The following is a 21,268-nucleotide window of genomic DNA, read 5'->3' on the forward strand; positions in this document are numbered from 1 at the left end:
CCACATGCTCAAAATATTTTTAAAAATTGCAACAAGAAAAAACTAAAAACCAGTGATTTGATATAGTTAGTAGGAAAAAAACTTTAACATTTCAAACCCCAGCAAGTTTTATCCTAAGACATTTTTTTCATAAGCAAAGCAGAGCAACATGCGAGACAAATAAGCAGTAGGGTTGCAATTTTCCTAGTTGTCACTAACAGGCAGTTAATTTAATATCATGCTTCTGTGTATAAACTGATTTTTCAATTTAAACCTTTTTGCGTGTCTTAAAAGCCATGCATGCTGTTGTACTTCTCTGGGTTTTCCAATGGATACAGGACAGTAGGCTTACCAGAGAGGGTAGCACTGCCTGTTTTGTTTTATAAATTCTCTCTTACATGGTTAACTCTGATAAATGCATTGGTCTTTGGCCACCATACCTGGCTAGAGCAGCTCAGTCCAATTCATCAGTTGAGCCTCTACAAATTAGGATGAAGGAAAAGTGCTGGTGTTCCCTGTTCGGGAATAGTTATTACTATTTATCTGAATTAGTGTTGCCTTAAAGTGAAAGTATACAGTCCTGAGATTCTCTACTACAGAGCTGACAATGATTTTTTTTTTCTAGAAAAAAGGATCATGTTGCTTTGATTTGTGGTAAAGGAGGGACTTCCATTTGTTCCTTTTGGTAGGGCTCTAGACACAATATCTCTCTTTCCTGCTGATTTCTATGTTTACTAGTAGTTATGCTTTAATTCTCGCTATTTAATAATTAAATATATATATATATTAAACTCAGTTTGAATCTTGGCTTAAAATCTGCAAATCAACAATTTAAGATTCCTGTTCATAATCTTCTTTCAGTTCAATCTGTTAGAATCAGTAGAGTAATACTGAAAATGTTGTTGACCTTCAATAATAATGTATCTTAAAATCCTTTACACAGAAACTGGGGGCAGGGGGTGCTATATTTTTGCATTATACAGAATAGAGGGGAGATAGTTACCACGTGACTGGGTCAGGAAAACCTAAGGCCTCAAGGACAGTGTTAAAGGACAGGTGCGCTGCGGGCTTCCAAGCCCACGGGGAGGCTCTGAGCCGGGATTTCCTTAAAGCGGGGCGTGGGGGCCGGTGCGCGGAGACGCCCCACTGGGGGCCGCAGGTCCGCGGGCCAGCCTCGCCATTGCCGTGGCTCGCAATAGGCAGAACTGTACCTGACTCACGGATATGGGCTCCTCGGCACCGCGGTCGTCCGCGGATTTGGGCACCTCAAGGCGGTCGATGAAGTTCTGCAGCTCCTTGCGGAAGGCCTTCATCTGCGCGTTGATGCGGTAAAGCAGCTCGTGCTCACGGATGCGGCTGCCGTCGTCCTCCTCGTCCATCAGTCCGAACAGGTCCCCGTTGGCCACGTAGATGCGCGCCTCGGTGATGATGGTGCTGGTGTCGGCGATGAGCCGGTCGATGGTCTTGCCCAGGCGCTCGGCCTCCGAGCGGATGTCCTTCATCTGCTGCCGGTCGGAGAAGCTCTTGGGCCAGGGCCCGGGCGCTGGATAGAAAGAGCGGGTGGGCGTGAGGCAGCGAATGTTGCGCACCTCCTCCGAGTCACTCTCGCCGCCAATGGGCCCTTCGCGCTTGCGGTGTGGCGGCCGCGAGTCGTCGTCGCTCTCCTTCTTGCCAGCATCGCTCTCGGCGTCGCTGTCGCGGGGGCTGCCGCGGATGCCCAGGTGCGAGGCCAGGTCGTAGCGCTGCATGTTGGACATGAGCACGCGGTTCTCGTACTGCAGCTGCATGACCTTGCCGCTGAGCTCGTTTATCTGCAGGCGCGCCGCCTTCAGCTCCTCCTGCAGGGCCTCGCTCTTGGAGCTGTCGTGGTGCCGCGCGCTCTCGTGGCCACCTGACTTGTACTTGTACTTGTTGAGCTCGGCCGTGATGCGCTTGTTCTGCTCCTCCAGGTCGGCCACGTTCCTCCGCAGCAGCTCCGTCTCGTCCTCCACCAGCTGCAGGTGCTGCCGCAGCTCCGACAAGGATTCGCTCTGCTCCCGCATGAGGGGGTTGGCCGAGCCGTTGAAGTCGTCGCCCCGCAGGTCGTCCAGTTCCGCCTTCAGGCCTCTGTTCTCCACCTCCAGTTCAACGATTTTCCTGCCCAGGATGTTGGCTTCCTCCTCCACCAGCCTCAGCCTTAGCTTGAGCTCAGCCTCCCTGGTGCTGGGAGGCCCCCCGGCTTCTCCTTTGGGCAAAGGACTGTCCAGATCCCCGTAAAAGGATCTGTACTTCTGGAGCTCGTGTTCAAATCTATCCTTTTCTTTGTCAATCTTGGCCATTTTCTTTCTCATCAAAGCAGCTTCTTCCTTCACAAACTGCAGCTGGCATTTCAGATCTTCACTGTCCTCCTCATTTGGGAAAAAGAGGAAAAAGACAGGAGATCATTTTTATGTAAATCAAGAAAAACAAGAAATGGCACCTGCAAAAATAATTCCCTTTTCTTGTTAAGATTTAATGACACACAGAGACAGGGAGTGGTAGATGCCATATATTTTCCCCAAATCATCTAAATTCTTTGGCAAATAAAAGATTAGGGTAATAGTAAACTTTCGAAACAAACAAAAAAAGGAATATAAAAAGAAAAACTGTGATCACCATTTAGAAATTATTATATGTTGTAAGTGCACACAATTGTTTGGCTTTCATTTCAACAATGTTCATTTTGATTGTTTTATCTTTTACATAGTTTGAATTCCCCTGAGGATAATAAATAGGAAACCTATTTTCTGGAAGAACACATGGTTAATATGAACTTACTGCCATTTATTAAGCACTGACTCCCAGTCAGCTTCTGTGAATGTCTTTACACGTATGATCTAACTTAATGTCCAAAAGAAAAACTTGTGAGTAGGTATAAAAATACCTAGTTTAAAGAAAAACTTGTTGAAAGTTATACAGCTAGCAAGTGGCAAAGGACAAAGGTGAATTTGGAAGTCAATTCTGCTTCACACTAAGATTTAGGCCCATGATCACTCTGCCATACAGCAAGTAATCTGTCCATCTTTATTCAAGGTAGAATTTTTTTTTTTGGAGGGGGTAGAATTGTTTTTAAAGTCCTTTAAAATAGGTTCAGTTTAACCCTGGAATGACCTAACAAGGGAGAAACTGGTAGGTGTTTCATCCGGGTTACTTTCAAAATAGGATGTACTCCCATCACTCTGAAATGGCTAAAGCTGGTGAAAGGATGATGGAATAAACCCACAGAGGTGCTTCTCACACATTCTGAGGACAACCTTCAAACTCGAGTCACTAAACTGAAAAGTATAAATTAAAAAAAATGGAAATCAATTCTTCTCTGAGAGCTAACATAAGAACCATATTATTATGTCAAGGCAGTTTCCCCAAATTCTCTTTGAAGTGTTTACTTTGTACTAATAATGTAAGTTCTGAGGATTTTGGTTTCCTCATGTTCTCAATGGGAATAAAAATGCTTTCCTTTCCCAGCAGAATTAGCTGTATTTGAGATGAATGCTGGTAAACAGTAGCAACCACTAGAGGTGAAGGTGAGGAGAGTGCTGAGCTTCCATGAGCCGGGCTCATGCAGTGTGGCCCCAAGGCTTTGAGAGGGAGAGCAGGACACGGGGCTCCTATCCTCCCAGCTACTAATGAGAATTAGTGGGAAGGGTGTGAGAGCTGCTGAGTGTGCAGAGCCTGGGTATCACACATTCCTTATATCATTATATCCTCACATCAGCTCCCGTGGAGAAGGTGACACTGGGTCTGTTTTACAGAGAAGGCAATGGGGTAAAATAAAACAAATCAGATGTATTGGCTTCTATGGATTCCTCTAGAAGGGGTATACAAGAAAGGAGAGAAGCACAGAGAGAAGTGATGTGAGAACTCAGGAGAAGGGTAAGATGGTGCGTCACAGAAAGGTAGAATTAAGAATCCGTTTCACAAGGCAAGAGAGAAGCTGCCCCGCAAGAGTCTGTGGTTTGGGGCCCTCAAACTAAAGTCAGAGCAGATGAAACAAGGACATATCATGATATTTAATATCACATCAGCAGAAGAATCAAAGACAACACTGGCATTTTGAGCTTAGGTGTCCTGACAGTGTAAGCCGCCAATAACAGGAACAGGAATGAACAAAGAGGAGCAGATTTTGTATAAATAATATGGGTTTAGGTAAAATTAACACACTATCTTTGGGGTGTGTCAGTGGTGGGATATCTAGTAGAAACACCTGTTGATAGGCATGTAGAATCTCAGGCCCAAAATTACAAAGATGACACCTCTGGACCTACAGAGAGCTCAGGTCCAGAGGGCAGGACATGAGAATGAGATGCACTGAAGTGGTGATTGCAGCTATTGCGATGGACTTGGAGAAGAAAAGAAAGGGAGACAGACAATAATTGGTTAACGGTTTGGGAGGAGATGGCAGAGATTTCCATTTGGGCAATCTGGCACTGAGGTTACTGTTGCTAATTGCTAAGCAATACCATTGCTCAGTAAATAAGGTCACTGTGCTGCTGTATGAACACAAGGAATACATCAAAGAAGCTAAGCAAAGGGACAAAAATACAAAGCCATGCAAATATCAGTAGGTTAAACCACATGAAATTGCCATTTGTGTAGGTCAAAATCAACAGCATGTTGTCAGCTTCATTTCATATGGCTCAACCTAGAAAAGAGAGAGACGGGAGTACTCAAAAGTGCACCCTGAGTATGTTGCAGAGGCCAGACACTAGACACTGACAAGCCGAAGCTAAATAAGATGGCCCCTGCCTACAATATGCCCTGGCTAAGTATGGGAGGTGAATATATAAACAAGAATTACAAAAAAAGGAATGCTGGCAGTAATACAACATGAGAAGCAATGGTCCCCCACCTTGACTGAGCAATAGAATCATCTATGGACTATTTTATAATTGAGATCTCCCATATGAGACCATCCTGATCAATCTACTGGAGTGGGTTTTTGAAAAAAGAGAGGTAATAACCTCTGAAAATAAATGGATTGGAAATGATAGGCTCTTCAAAGGCCACAACAGCATCCTTACAAATTCCCCAGGAGCTTTATGCCCATGAAATAAAAACTGGTGGACTGCAATATATCTGGACTGTTATAAGGTCGCAGGTCCCACTGAGAAACTGATGGAAAGCTGTGTATGCTTTTTGTTTTGTTTTGTAGAAAGGTGCCCACAAGCATGTGGAATGGAGGTCCATAGTGCCAGGGAGAATTCTTAACTGAATTCCTGGGGGAGTGGGGGTTAAAAAAAATACATTGTTGCAAGAATAAATAAACTTTAACATGGAAAGTATAAGAATAAGACAAACATGAGTTTTAAAAAAAATAAGGCAAGGAGAGAGAGGAAAAGTGAAAATAAACATTTAATATGTTATGTTTTAAAAAAAAAATTGAGATCAACTTCTGAATATTTAACTACTGCTTTAGTTAAAATGATCTCATGAGAACACACCTTACAAGAAATTTTTTTAAAGTACACTATAGTATTACAGATTCCAGCTCACACATTTAAGTGTCAGTATCTCGCCCAGTGTTTTTGGAGAGCCATAACATCACTTCTGCCCCAAAATATTTTTTTTTCTGTCCTAAAATCTCCTTCCTTACATCCATCAACACTTCCTGCTCACCCTGAAAGCAGAGCTAGTCTTTACTGCAGCTGTGTTTCTAAGGTTCTTGACAAGCCCGTGTTGAGTACATCTTTTCAGATTTATTTTTATTCCTTCGCTATCTTTCTCTTGCTTCCCCAATCCATGGTATAAAGAATTATAAAGAATCACTTCATTCTAGAGCTCTAAGTCATGAGCCTACCTCTCTCCTCTACCATCCCTTCCTACTGTATTCCTTTCTTTACTATCTTCTAATACTAAAGGAACAGCCATTCTATTGACCTTACAATTACAAGTGAACAAGATTAGCATCATGGGTACAGTTCTCAAACAGCAACACATTAAGTACAAATGACATCTGCTATGTGCTTACAATGTAAAAGCAATATTGGGGATGTTAGTGCTGGCCTTATAAGTAAAGACACTGAATGCTTTAGAATGCTTGTATCTATAGCTACATAATTGATACACATAATATAACTTTGTTTTACATGAATCTACCTGGATATTATATCTACAGATTGGAGCTTATTATTATATACATGTAAAGGTGTTTGATGTAGTAGTTCAAATTTTCCAGGCACATACCTCTGTGGGAGTCTGCTGAGTCTTTTTTTCAGATTTTGGCAAATCTTTGCTTCCTCTTCTTTTTAAGGATAGCTGAAATAAAACATGAATATATTTAATGTGGTAAATTATAATTTTAATTCAACTTTGTTTTTAATCTCAGATGGCAAAACCAAGTCAAATGAAAATGTTAGCTCACTAATCATAAAGGAGAAGAAAAACCCCAAACTACATAGAATTAGGTAAGTTGGTTACCTGGGACTGAGATACATATCACAGTAGAGAGTAGCTAGCAACTAACTAATGAGAAATACAGGAAACTTACTGTGAGAATGCCAACCTGGAACAAAAACAACAAAACTTAGATTGATGACTCAATATACTACGTATTTCAAAAGAAATCAAGTCCTTGTTAGCATTCTACATCACTAAGAAAAAGAAGGAATAGGTATTATTTCCCGTTGGAGTTACTAAAAGCTTGAAAAGACAAACTTTCAATGATTTATGTAGAATTTGAAAAATTTCACACACCCGTGCAAACAAATATGATACACATATGCACATACACACACAGGTAATATGGTAGGAATGGTAGGTGTTACAGTGAAACAGAGAGGGCAAGCTTCATCTAAAGGAGCAGGCTGAGTGGGAATTAGCTTCAGCAGATTGGTGCAATACAGGAATGTGGGCTTTTTCAAGAGAAGCTAGAAATCTTGATTGTTATGAAAAACATCCTGTTTTATTGGTTGGCCCTAACTGAAATTCAAACAATACTTTGCAGGTTAAAGAACACACATCTAACACCAAATCCTTTCATGACAAGCAGTATATGATCTCTGGTGCCCCATTCCATTCCTCAGCACCAATATAATAAGGAGGATCCCTCTGTATAAATAATAATCCATATGCATGGTTATCTTATCACATAGGGGATATTGAGTTGAATACCCTAAAATCAATTAAATAATGCACCGACCATTAGGAAGCTCATAATATAGCATGGGAGATAGGGAAGCAAACAATTATAGTACAGTTGGTAAATGCCATGCTTCAGGTCTGGAAGCAGGGAGTTCACTGAGTGTGTCATTACCACCATGAGATTAATGCTGACCATATATAGATGCTGAAAAGCCACATGTGCTGAACTAATGAATGGATATAAAATACAAGATTCTGAGGACAAAGATGAAGATGGCATCGACTGACAGTGAAAGCAGGAAAGGTTTCTCAAGAGAGGAGGCTTCATGAATTTTCAAAGAACTGATAATTTAATTCTTCACATATTAATTTCTAACCATATCCAGTGTTAAATGCAGGAATATGTTCAGGTACAGGAGGCAGGGGAATACATTGCTACAATTGCTTTCATCAGTATGAAACTGAAACTGCAGAGCCAAATGAAATAGTCCACGTAACTATTTACTTCTAGTTCTTCACAGAAAGATGTTCTCTATGTTGCTTGTATAATCTTCCTAGAAACAAAAGCTGTGGGGCCTGATTCACCATACCCAAAAGCAATTTAGGAACCAATCAGCAAAAAAAATCCCCCAAAATCCAATAACATAGTCAGCTCAACTCAGGAATCCTGGAACATTCAGAGTATTAAGGGCTACCTACAAAGAAGCACCTAAATTCGTTTTATCAAGTATTTATTGAGGGCTTTTACTTTGAATGTATTCCATTACATGTTTATTTTGTGCTTAGTAGTCCACTTCATAAGGTACCTATAACAAACAATAATAAAACCAACACAGTCTGTGCTCATTATGAGATTCCTAATTTACCCGGCAAATGGTCTGTTTCTCTCCAATTTAATATAGTGATGAAAGCAATGCTAATATAATAATATTAACTGGCATTGACTGAGTACAAATTCATGTCAAACACACATTATTTCAACTAATTCTTAAAATACTCTTTCTAGCCTCATTTTGCAGAAGCAGGTAAAACTTAAGCTTAAAGAGGTTAAATACATTATTTAAAGCAGGGTTCTTAAAGTGTGGTCCCAGGACAATATCGGTGTTGGTCGGAAACTTGTTAGAAATGCAAATTCTCAGGACCATTCCAGAACTGTTGAATCAGAAACTTGGGAGATGGTCCCAGCAAACTACGATACTGCAGATGAGGCCCAGCCAACTATGAAAGTGGAGATGGAGACCAATGAGTCAGCTATGACTTAACAAGCTCTCCAAGTGATAATGATGCATCATAAAGTTTGAGAAACACTGGTCCAAAATCACTGCTTGGTAAGTATTGAGTCTTCACCCACATCCTTCTGATCTTTAGTACTTATTAGATAACAAAGGAGAAAGATTTAATCCAGTCTGGGAATGGAGGTGGTGTGGGGAGTTAGAAGTTATTTCTAGAAAGACATAACATCTTATCTTGAATCTATAAGAAGTCAGCCAGAACATGATGGAGAAGAGGAGGAAGGGAAGAAAAAAGCATTCCATGTAGAAAGACCATTTCTGGCACACAAGGAAATTCAGTATAGCTGTAACAAAGTGTGAGGAGAGAGTGACATGTGATTCAGAGTGGTGTAAGTCAAATTGTGAAAAGGACACTGAATAAAGTTTGTATTTTATCTCACCAAAGTTAAATTATCATTCTAAGGAGCATTAAATGTATCATTCCAAGGAGTATATCATTTAGGAGTATTAAAAGTGTTTTAACCAAGGAATGTCCATAATCAGACTGACATAGGAGAAATACAAAGACACAAAGGTGGCAGTCAAATGGTCATGAGGTAAAGGGATATCATGTAAGGGAAAGGAGGGAAAGTATACTCTAGTTCTGAGTATTTTTTGGAGTGGGGGGGGACTTTGTTTTTCATTCATTCCATAGATATTTGTTGAGTTATAGCATTTATGTATGGGACTGAATGGTTATAAAAATATGATGGAGAAATATTTCAGTCTTCCTTCAAGGAGCTAACTGTTGATGGTACAAAGGATGCATATGATTACCTAGACAGAATTAACTAAGGGCAAGAAATGAACAAATAGAAGTCTGAGAGCAAAGAAGTAGCTATAAATTCTAGACCTGGTGAAATTAGAGAAACCCATTCAAGGGGGCAAATTTTTGAAGGATGTGCAAAAATTTAAACAGGAATAAAACTAAGTAAACAGCAGGAGAAAAGACTTGGAGGAATGAGTGTGCCTTACAGATCCGCTGACTTCTGAAAAGAAGTGATGGAGGCAGAGACACTATATAGATGTGACAGAGGATGGTGCTTAAAGGATGAGGTCTGCTTGTGGAGCTGAGAAATTCAGAATTTATCCTGTGGGCAATGTTAAAATGAGCCCTCTAAATTAATATAGCAGAAAGGCTGGAACTAGGCCATCCTTTCCTAAGAGGCATTTTCTATTTTACTTTTATTTAAATATCACTCAAGTGGGGTATCGAATTCAAAACTCTGGAAAAAGCTTTCTCCTTGAATAAACGTATGTCCTTTAAGGTATCTTTAGGACTTCTACTGCCTTTAAGTATCACATTTAAATTTTTCACAAATACTTAATCATCTTTTTGTATTCCAGTAAGTTACTGTTAACTTTCCAGTTCCAATGAAATGGAGATGATTCATTTGTGTTGAGAAAGTTGGAGAAATAATGTATTTAAATTCAGTCTCTTTTCTGGGAGGATAAGCTTTTGCCACATCCCCCTTCATCATCCTGCCCCACCTTCATGCAATAAATCTAGGAACCCCTATAAGTGGAGCAGTTGGGGAGCAATCTTATATTTTTATCCTTGTTCTCAAAATAGGCACTTCAAATGGTTCTCTGGATATATATGTTGAAAACATGTCTTGCCACATTTAAATTCTCTGAATAACTGGCCTCAACTTGTCCAAAAGAGGTTGCTGTTCTTTTTATCCACATGAAGGCCAGGAATCAGAATTTTTGCCAAAAATTATGTTTGCACAGCAATTATATAAAATGGATTGTTTGTGTTCTAAAAATGTTTTCAGACCATCTTTCTTCCTCAATTGAAATATGGTCCACTTATTAATACATAGCATCTTTGTGTGCTTCAGATAATGTGATCAAACTCCTAAGACTGTAGTAAGATTAAATGAGTGATACATATTAACTGTATGGCAGACATTTAGGTCTCAATAAACCCTAGGTATTAATACAGTTATAGTTTCCTTCCTGACCTAACCACTATACAAAAGGATCTCTTTAATTTTATCCAACACATAAGAGACATATATATATATATATATATATATATATATATATATATATATATATATATATATATATATATAAAATGTCTTCCTATAGCATTTTAGACAGGTTTTCTCTCGCTCAATTGCTGAAAACATAAAGGATAAATCACTCTGCTAATAAGTGTTAGAACAAGGATATAAGTTATCATTACTTTACACTGTTATGCCAAAGTAAGTACAGGATTATATTACTTCTCAGCATATCCTTATCTTTGCTAGCACACCACAGCTACATGGGTTTGGGGTACTAGTTTACACATATTAAACACGAGCAATGTGTTTTTCTATTTTCAACATAGGGGGCAGCAGAAATGACATATACACACACTGGTTCTCACAGTCATCTTGTAAATACTTTGACTTCATGGCACCACAGGGAGGGAGGCACAGGGATTCTGACTAAAGGCTAGAAGAAAACTAAGAGTCAGGAACTCTGGCTCTGTTACAGTGAACGTGTCTCCCCAAAATTCCTACATTGAAATCCTAATGTCCAAGGTGATGGTATTAGGAGGTGGGCCTTTGGGAGGTGCATGGGTCATGAGGATGAGGCCTTCATGAGTGGGATCAGTGCCCTTATTAAGGAGACCCCACAGAGCTCCCTATCCCTGTATGCCAAATAGAATGCAAGTCTGCAACCTGAAAGAGGGCCCTCACCTGATCATGCTGGGACCCTGACCTTGGATTTTAGGCACCAGATCTTTGAGAAATAAATCTCTGTTGTGTATAAGCCACCAGTCTGTGGTATTTTGTTACAGCAGGCCAAATGGACCAAGCTAGGCTCCAACCCATTGTGAAAGGGAACAGGAGAGGCACCTGTCTCTAGAAGTCTCCTCCTTCTACTGCCCTTCTATTACATCCTTGACCCTTACCAGAGACCTGGCAGAGGAGGTGGGGGGAGAGCACCCAGAGAGCCTGCTCGGGACCACACCCTCTGCACTTTCCTCTAAAAGAGTGAGGGAGCATCCCACTTTATACTAAAGCAGGATTTGGAGGGACAAAGGGAATGTGGGTGACGGAGGCATGCCGGATGATCAGGTTGTATCTTTCTTCCGTGCAAAATCCTCAGTGGTTTTTCACCTTGCTCAGTCACGGCAGGCTTTACTAAGGTACAGGAGAACTCAGAGACACACTGATAAAATAAAAGAAATTGAAATAGGTTCTGGCACTGGTCCGTCATTTTTTCAAAACCTCCTGGGTGACTGAAATATGCTGGCTCTGAAAATCGCCACCCTGTTCTATCTGGTCAGTTCACAGCCTGCCCTCACCCCCAGAGAAGCTCTCAGACCTTATCTCCACCACATTCCTCCCCTGCTTGCCTTCCACACTAGGTTCACAGACATCCTGCAGTTCTTCAAATATGCTAAGTATGCTCCAAACCAAGGCCTTTTCTCTCTGGAGCCAGATCAGGTTCCAGATCAGAGCCTGTAACCCTCTTCCTTCATACACTCTCTTGACCTACCCCCACAGCTCTCCCAGAGTCTAATCAGAGAGACCTTCCTAGACCACTTCATATAAAATAAAAACTCTATATTAAATGCCTCCTCTACTCTCTTGCTCCACACACTCCTTGTCGTCTTCACCCTGCTTTATTTTCCTCCACAGCCCCTCTCACCACCTTTTTGTTTCATGGCTGTCTCCTCATTCTGGAAGGTGAGTTCCACCCCCTCAGGAACCTTGCACTCTTCTCAGTTACAGCTCTGGTTCCTTAGTTAAACCTGGCACAAAACAAGTGTTTCAGACATTTTCAGTCGAAAGAGGAAATGGCTCTTTCAACCTTATTTCTTAACAGAGAGATGTTTCTGAGGCATCTTAACCCAAGAAGTTGGTAGAAATCAAAACAAAAGTCCATTTTAAAAGTTCCATTTAAAGCTTGGAAAAATAAAAATATCTCAACCTTTTCAGCAAAAAAAGACTTAAGAGCAAAAAAGGTATGAGCTGAAAGATATTTAAAATGGGACATATGTCATTCTTTCATTGTGTTCTACTAATTTTCGCCAACCCATTTTCCCCAGTGTCACATATAAGAGTCTGGGTCTCAGAATCATTTTGTAGAGGATATCTGGTACCGCCATTCTCTGCTGGCCTATCTGCCTGTGTGGTTTTCACTCATCAGCTTCTGTCCCACGATTTCTCTCCTGCCCCTGGCACTCCAAATCTCTGGAGCCTCTGCTTTTCTTCCTGCCCTCATGCCCAGGATACAGGGACACTTCCCCAAGTTGCTTTCTGAAGGGTCCTCTCTTTACCTTCCGTCACGGAAGGAACCAAGTCGATGATTCTCCCAAGTCTTTCACTTTTCCTACGCTTGCAGAAACATCAATGTGATCATTCTGATGTGAATTAAATTGTAATTTACAAAAGGTTTATGAAAAATAATGTGGAAATTATGGGCATAAAATTACCTAAGGTCAGGGTTCCAACCAATGTCCATTACACATTAGATTCAAGCAGTGATTAAGGCTTGCCATTGTAAAATTGTTTACAAAACTGGCTGTATTTTTACCCTCCTAACAGGCAGTCCATCTGCAACATGCTCTTTAAGAGGCAGAGTCTGTTTCTATACCTTTTCAAACTGGGTTAGCCTAGAATGTGCTTTGACCAATAAAAGGCGTTGGGAGTAAAATGTGTTAGGAGAGATGACAGGCTAGTTCTGACTGGACGCTCAAGAAACCTTGCACACTTTCTCTTGGAAACATGCTGCTCCATGTGACAAGTCTGGGATAACTTGATGGAAGAAAAGAGTCACATGACTTAGTCATTCCCATTGTCTTAGCCAACAGCCAGCCAACAACCAGAAACAGAGCCTTCCAACTGTCAGCTGACCACAAATACATTTGTAGAACAAACTGAGACAAGAATAAACTATATAGAAGACCACAGAATTATGTATATAAATAACTTGTTTAAAGCCACTAAGATTTGGAATGGTTTGTTATATGGTAAAAGCTGATACACTTGCCAAATATTTTTCACCACTGGGATTGAAAAGATTCCAGTGAAAAAAATAGAAACAAAAATGAAAACAAACCTTTATTCAAATCCAAGAGAAGCAAAAGACATGTAAAAGGCCAAGAAAAAGCATTTGAACGGATAAACAAACCTAGGGAGAAACAAAATTCATTGTACTTTCCATGTTTTTATCTTTCCTCTCTGCCTTTGTCAATATTTGGATTCCACAAACTATTTTTTAATAAAACTGAATGTTAAATAAATTATAAAAGCTTACCTTTCAGTTCTAAAATGCAGATGTTTCTTTTAATAATATAGGTGTTCAATTAGCACCAAAGGTATGATATGAGTTAGAAGTTGATGAAGTTCATCCCAACAGTTAAGCTTATTACAGAGTCTGGCTCAGCACATTTTTCAATAACTTAGCTTTTATTCTTCCCTTTCAGGAAGAAATGAGATATACATCTTTACCATGCCTTCTTGGATCTAGTTTCTAATTTATATTTTTCAATCCCACCCTTAGTTTTATCAAATTTTGTTTGTTGTTGTTTTTCTGTAATTTCCCTATTCAAGAAAGAAAAATTATTTTATAAGACTTCCTACTTGTTAATGTACAGAATTGAAACAAAGAATTTAAAGGAAGCTATATCCATAAAATTCTCAATTTAATTTAAGAATAAGATTTTCCAAACTTCTACTGATAGTTAAGAAGTCCGGAATTTAGAAAAGAATAGAATGGAGAAGAGGGGGAAAAAAGCTGTCATTAATTTATCTATTACAAGAAACGGCCTTGGAAGAAGCAGGAAAGGAAATCGATCAGCAATTTCAATTTGGAATTTGTTCCCAGAAGATACTAATAAATTAAAAATCTGTGAATTTTTCATTTTTGGAGAAGACAGTGGTCCACTTCTGGATATCATCGTGCAGAAACATGTCACAGAGGTGGAGAGGTGCACTGGGCACCCAGAAGTGTACGTCATGGACCTGGAGCCTCACATCTGCAAGAATAAATCAGCCCTCTGCTGCCAAAGGTTATCTCCTTCTGTACCATAAGTTCAGGTCCCATTCCTACCTTCTGAGTCACGAGGAGTCCAAACTTACTTTTTCTTACCTTCAGTGAATCCCCAGATAAATACTTTAGAACCCTGAAAGAGCTACTTTTCAGCTGTGAAAACCCTGAGCCAATGCCAAGCTGAAAAAGCTGGGATCACTGTTATTTTCAGTTGTTTATTTTTTAAATAAAATAATCCAATGAATTTTTGTTTCCTGGCTCCTCTATCCTTCTCTCTTATGCTGATTTAGGTATCAAGAGCAGAGGTAAAGGTAAGATTGACTAGGGAGTTATATACATTCTTTATTGCTAAGGAATATTAATGAGTGAACTTTGTAGAGCATGCTGTCAAACCAGGCCATCAGTATAAGAGAGAACATTTGAATCTTTGCCTATACGGGAATCGAAATTATCTCTACAAGGCTACATGACTTTGAATGTTTCTGGAGTTGTATTTTTCTTTTTAAAAAGTCAGTCTTTGGTGCCATAATTACTACAGAACTCTTTTGCACTTTTCCTAGGATATTGCTTCCTAATAGTGCTTAAACATTTTTAGATTGAAACTCACTTCCCATGATTAGTACAGTGCAATTTAGTAAGTCAGGAACTTGAAATGCAAAATATGGAACTTAACTCCAAGAAATACAAAAGGTCTTAAGGATAGTCCTCAGAGAAAAGACAAGACATGCCAGGTTCTCTCATTAAATGGGACGTGGTTGCTATAGAATCAGAGGAAGTGAAATTAGGAGGAAAGAGTGCAATAGTTGGGGCTTGGGGCTTATAAAATCTTTGTAAAAAATATTTCTTTTAGAAGTTAGTTTAGACTCAATAGTTTAGACCCATTGTGTGCTTCATACCATGTGATCAAAACGTCTCCTACATCCTTCGGGAGAATTAGTCTCTATAGTCTATAAATTACTCTAGGACCCCCAAGGGGCTGAAGGCTACTGGTGAGAGTTTCTGACACAAAAAACTCCTACATCATTGTGGCAACTCTCATTTGGAGCAGGGTATAGGTTGTTAGAAGGTCTTGCACATTGTCACTAATAACCTGATCCCAAAGCAAGACCCCTTTGTTTTAAACAAGCAAAGACAATAGGGTAAGCGCTTCTCTGATATTCGCATCATATATTAACCTTAACAGGTACCATGAGAAGGCCTCACAAAGTCCCACACGAGCAGACAGATTCAGGACTAGAAGCTTTATCAGTTGAGATAATTTTTTAAAATCTGAAAACCTGGTTAATGACTTCTGAAATAATAATCATTAAAAAAAATTTTTGCCTTAGATACTTGAGCTACAGTAAATGTATGCTTACTAAGCTATGAATGCCATCAGGAAATGCAGAGATTTATACTCCCTTCTAATTTGCTCCAGTTAATTGAATTCCAAGCACCACTGCATTTAGCAATTAAAATGCATTTAGAAAATTATGGCTGGGCAGTGACAGCACTGCTTATGGCCTTTCTCTACAAGGAGGCAAAGAAAAAACACTGTAGCCAACATTCATAAGTTTAAATAATGACTTTTCCAGTCTTTCTTATATAGTGTCTCTACCAGTTTCTACCTTATGAATGCAGCGATATTAACATTTTTGTATTAACTTCAGAATCTTGTAAGAAATATGTTTGAAGTGCCTTAAAGATGACAGGAAACCAGGGAGTGAGTATTGCATAGGTGACTTAAAATTATTCTTTATACAATTATACATCTGAAATACCTCATGACAAAAATTTAAAGGTCAGAGTATTCAATAATTCCTAAAATACAATGAAAGAGAGTAGAAGCAAGTTTCTCAAGTAATTCCTAGACTACGTTAAAAAGTGACAACCTATAATCATGCTTTAAAAATCTGGGAATCAGTTGCCATATTTTAAAATTTGGACAATTTTACATTCTAAAAATCAAGATTTCCAGTTTCACTTGAAAAACTGGAGAAGTGGTAAAACTGAGTCCTGATTATGGCATGGGAACCTTAGGCTAGACCTGAATATTGAGACACACAATATCCAGTTTGCCGATCACTCAACACAGATGGCTTCACTCTTTCATAGGCCCTGCTTTGTCCCAGTAATAGTGAAATTCAAACTCTGCCCTGAACTGCCAAGGTCACATGTATATGGAAGGAACCCAAGAAATCCAATCTCCCATTTAGCATCTTACAGGAATCCTTTCTCTACCAGCTAGGTACCCTGCCTGTGTCTATGAGGCAGGTCCCTTTACAAATGGCTCTGATGGATAAAACATCTTCATTTTTATCTCAAATCTACTTAAAGTGAAAAATCACTTAAAGTGATTGAAAGAACCAGACTATTTTATCTTCTATATTAAAACCCTTCAAACACTGGAAAAGAACGGTCACATCTCAAGTATTTTCTTCTTCAGGCTATATATCTTCCCCAGTTCTTTTAAGCATTTGTCATTTGATGTGGTTTTCATATCTTTCTTATGGTCAACTAAATTTCCTAAGCCTTTTTTTGTGTGTTAGTGGACATAAACGTATTTCCCTCCTTTTGTATTTGTGTAAATTTAAGAAACCAAATTTATTATTTAATTTATTATTTATTTATTTAAATTTGAGAAGCCACATTTATTCATATTATTACTTTGAATTTGTTACTCTAGTATATTGACATCACTGTGATCTTTCATTTTGTCCTTGCCTGTACCTTTCTTATTACCAAGGAGGATTCCACCTAGGTATTCCTTTATTAGAGTGTGGTAAATATTTATTAGAGAAATAACTTGAAAACAAATAGCATAAGAAGAAAGACTGAGTTAACTATTTTTTACAAATCTATGAAAACATTTAAGAATAAAGCATGACACTCACAAACTCTGTGACCTTAAAACATGTACCAAGTAAAACTCATGAATAAGATATGATTACAGAATATTTTCTCTGCAAATCTTAAATCTGTTTCTATGATTTAATTCAATGACAGCAAACTATTCCTGGAAAATTGGCTCCTTCCCACTTTTCAAGTTAGAGAAAATAGAGGTAGAAGTAATTGATTTAATAAAAAATTCAGAGTGTATTTAAAAGGGCAAAGAACTGACTGAATCCAAGGTTTTAAAATCAAACAGTATATCCATATAGTGTGTTTTGTACGTGTATGAGCATTTAATAGAGCATATGAGTGTGTATGTCTATGTGCATATGTACACATTTGAATATGTGTTGGAGCATGCATGTATATATGCATGTGTGTATATGTATGTATATATGTGTGTATGTGTGTTTTAGGCCCTTCAAGAATTTCAGCACATCTTAAAAACTGCTCATTGAATTCTAAAACACAAAGACAATCAGAATTTCTGTAGCCTCTATCCACATATCAAACATGTATTTTGAAATATATTATAAATATCAGAACAAATATTCATTGAAATAAGTTATAATATGATTTTACTTTATAATAAGGGGTATCTTGATATTCTTTGGAAGTATATTGTATTTAATCAAATCAGTCAGCTCATTTATTCCAGGCTAAATAAATGCACTTAGCCCCTTAATACAATACTAAGAATATGCACACATGCACACATATCTTCTTTAGACATGAGAGCAACTTAACAGCTACACATAAATAGTACTGTCAATAAATAATAAATAAGCACCTTGGAAAATAAATGCACAAACATGAGATCATGAAACATCAATGGAATATGCTCTATATATTAAAGGAGTTATGTAATCACAGATTAACCGATTCATTTCCTAAAGCATTATTTTTTAAGGAACATTTATCCTGTTCACATTGTTACTCATATTGAAAGAATTTGGGGTTATTACAGCACAAAGGTATCACATTTTTCCTATTCAAATATACTCAAAGGCAAAAATAAAAATGTAGATGGCAGTAAACACTGCAAACTAAAGTTAACAGTCGAGTATCTGCCAGAATCTGAGCAACTTTTCCTTGAACAATAGCATCAGTGGAATTCAACCAAGAAACATAATGTATGTTATATTTAGCCTTCATTGTCTAAAACCAAAGAACTATAGATGCAGACCATCAAAACTAGACATCCATGTTACTTAAGAAATTAAACACAAATTTGCCTATGACTCAGCAATTCTACTCTTAGGTATAGACCCAAGAGAAATGAGAGCTAATATTCACACAAGGACTTTCACAAGAATAGTCTCAGCAGCATTAATCATAATAGCTCAAAAGCGGAAACAATACAAATGTCCATCTACTGGTGAATGGATTAAAAAAATACGGTATCATACAATAGAATGCTATTTAGCAATGAAAGAAAGGAATGAACATGATATGACATGGATAAGTCTCAAACACATGTTAAGCGAAAGAAGCCAAACATAATAGACCACATATTGTATGATTCCATTTATATGAAATGTCTAGGAAAGGCAAATTAATAAATATAGGTAACAGATTAATGGTTGACTGGAGTAGCAAGAGGGAAGAGAAAGAATGGAGATTAATAGTAAATGGGTATAAAGGATCTTATTGAGGTAATGAAAATGTTCTAAAAACTGCCTTATTGTCATAACTGCACAACTCGGAAATTTTATTAAAACATCACTTAATTATACAGTTGGAGTGGGTTAATTATGCACATAAAACATGCCTTCATAAAGGATTATTTAACAATAAAGGTTATTGTTAAAAGAACAAATAACCAGGCAGCCAACACCTCTACATCCCAATCCTATTTTCCCCAACACATTAATAAATATTGCACAGACATAGCTCTATCATGTATCTGGAGAAGTGGCCTAACCTATTCGCAATCAGCAGCTCTCTGGTTATTAAAACCATAATACAAGAGGACCCAAGCAGGAGCTAGGAAACAGGCAGAAAAACTTTAGGAGCACCCATGTTTGGGGCTATTGTTTTTCATATACTAAAGGTAGGCAAAGAACAACTACAAGCTGCTTCAAATCTTTCTAAGATGCAAAATTTTCTCACAGTCAATGTGCCTGAGTGCTGCAGTAGCAGACTTCCCTCTATTCCTTCAGAATAGGCCAGAACTACACGAATGTTTATCAGTTATGAGAACTTAGGCTGGAGTTCTGCATAGCAAGTTGGAGTTACAGTTCCGGAGCTGAGAGTTGGCAGTGAATGGCATTAAGAAAAAAGTTACACAGTGAGTGTCTTGAGCCAACACTGAATTTAAAAAAGTAAGTTTGACATTCAATGATGCTAGTTTTTAAGGAAAAAGGAAAAGTAGGAAAAGAAAGAAAAGTGCTTTGGATGAAGACATTTAAATGATAACAGGACTACTTTTTCAACAAATGGTGCTGGACAACTGGAGACCCATACGCAAAGAGATGAATTTCAATGCCTAACTTACACAACACAAAAATTAAGTCAAAATGGATCCTAGCCCTGAATGTAATTATTAAAACTAGAAAACTCTCAATAAAGAGTGAAGTGATTTTCCTGTGGGGTAAGCACATCTTTTTAGATGTGACACCAAAAGCCTAAGTGATAAAAGAGAACATTTATACACTGGATTTCATCAAAATTCAAAACTTCTGCACTTCAAGACACCATTAAGTGAAAAGATAAGCACAGAAGAAAACAGTGCCAATCATACATCTGAGAAAAGACTTGTACCCAGAATATACCATGAATTGCTTAAATTAGAACTTGAGAATAGGTAGACAAATAATCCAACTAAAAATTAACAAGAAAATCAGATATTTCACAAAAGAAGATATATGAACAGAAAATAAGCACATGAAGAGATGTTCAACATCATTAAGGAAACACAAATTTAAAATGCAATGATCATTTAATACTCATTAGAATAGCTATGATAAAAAAGAAAGACAATAAGTGTTGGCAAGGATGTTGATAAACTGGAACCCTCCTCCACTGCTGGTGAGAATGTGAAATGATACAGCCACTTTGGAAAACAGTCTGGCAGTTTCTTTGAAAATTTAAACATGAATTCTTCATATGACACATAAATTCTACTCTCAGATCTAACTTCCAAGGGAAATCAAAACACAAGGTCACACAAAAACTTGTATGTGAATGTTCATAGGAGCCATTACTCATATAAATGGAAAAAATGCAATGTCCATCAACTTAATATTTCCGAATAATTATTTGATTGTGTGTATACATACATACATACATACATTATATATATATATATATATGTATATCACATTTGTTATAGGGGAGGGAACTTAAGTAAAACAGTCAGCAGGGGTCAGTCTTCTGAACCACAGAGCAGGGCAAAGAGGCAGGAATGAATCTGGACAGCTAAAGAATAACCAGTTCAGTAATATTGCCAGAACATATCTAGGGATGCTCTCTGTTTATAATATGTCCAGAACATGTAGACCCTTTGGTCTATACATGGTATATCTATATATACAAATGTGGTGTGTGTATCTGTGTGTATACACACATCAAGTATTAGTTGGAAATATAAAGGAATGAAGTACTGATACACATTACAACTAGGATGAACTTCAAAACCATTAGGCTAAGTGAAGGAAGCCAGATGCAAAAGACCACATACTGTATGATTACAATTGTATGAAATATTTAGAAAATACAAAGCTATAGATTTAAAAAAAGATTAGTGCTTAATTAAAGTTGGGGTGAGAACAGAAGTTGACTGCAAATGAGCATTAGGGATCTTTTCAGGATGCTATAAAATTGTATTATGGAGACAGTTGTGTAACTCTGTACATTTACTAAAACCATAATTAAATTGTACACGTAAAACAAGTGAAGTTGGCACATAAATCACAACTCAATAAAGGTATTAAAATAAAATGTATCAGGTCAGTTAGGTAGCATATTCACCTAAAAAGGAAAAAATAAAAAAGTCTGAAAATTATTCTGAAACACAGAAGGCAGTTTTAGAAAATGTTGTATTCTTA

The 21,268-nt window shown here is 38.0% G+C and overlaps 1 protein-coding gene across 2 annotated transcripts in view; it reads right to left on the minus strand.

The window, feature by feature from the left end:
• Positions 1-21,268, minus strand: part of MTCL3 (MTCL family member 3) — a 40,450-nt gene that overhangs the window by 518 nt on the left and 18,664 nt on the right. The window contains exons 5-6 of one of the 2 annotated variants that reach the window (XM_036993949.2): positions 6,181-6,252; positions 1,200-2,366 (exon numbers count right to left, since the gene is read on the minus strand). In XM_036993949.2, the coding sequence (XP_036849844.2) occupies positions 1,200-2,366; positions 6,181-6,252 (1,239 nt within the window). Of the gene's footprint in view, positions 1-1,190; positions 2,367-6,180; positions 6,253-21,268 lie in introns of both variants that reach the window. The other variant, XM_036993943.2, reaches the window with a different exon arrangement.

This window comes from Manis javanica, chromosome 13 (assembly GCF_040802235.1).
Source record: "Manis javanica isolate MJ-LG chromosome 13, MJ_LKY, whole genome shotgun sequence".
Classification (NCBI taxonomy): domain Eukaryota; kingdom Metazoa; phylum Chordata; class Mammalia; order Pholidota; family Manidae; genus Manis; species Manis javanica.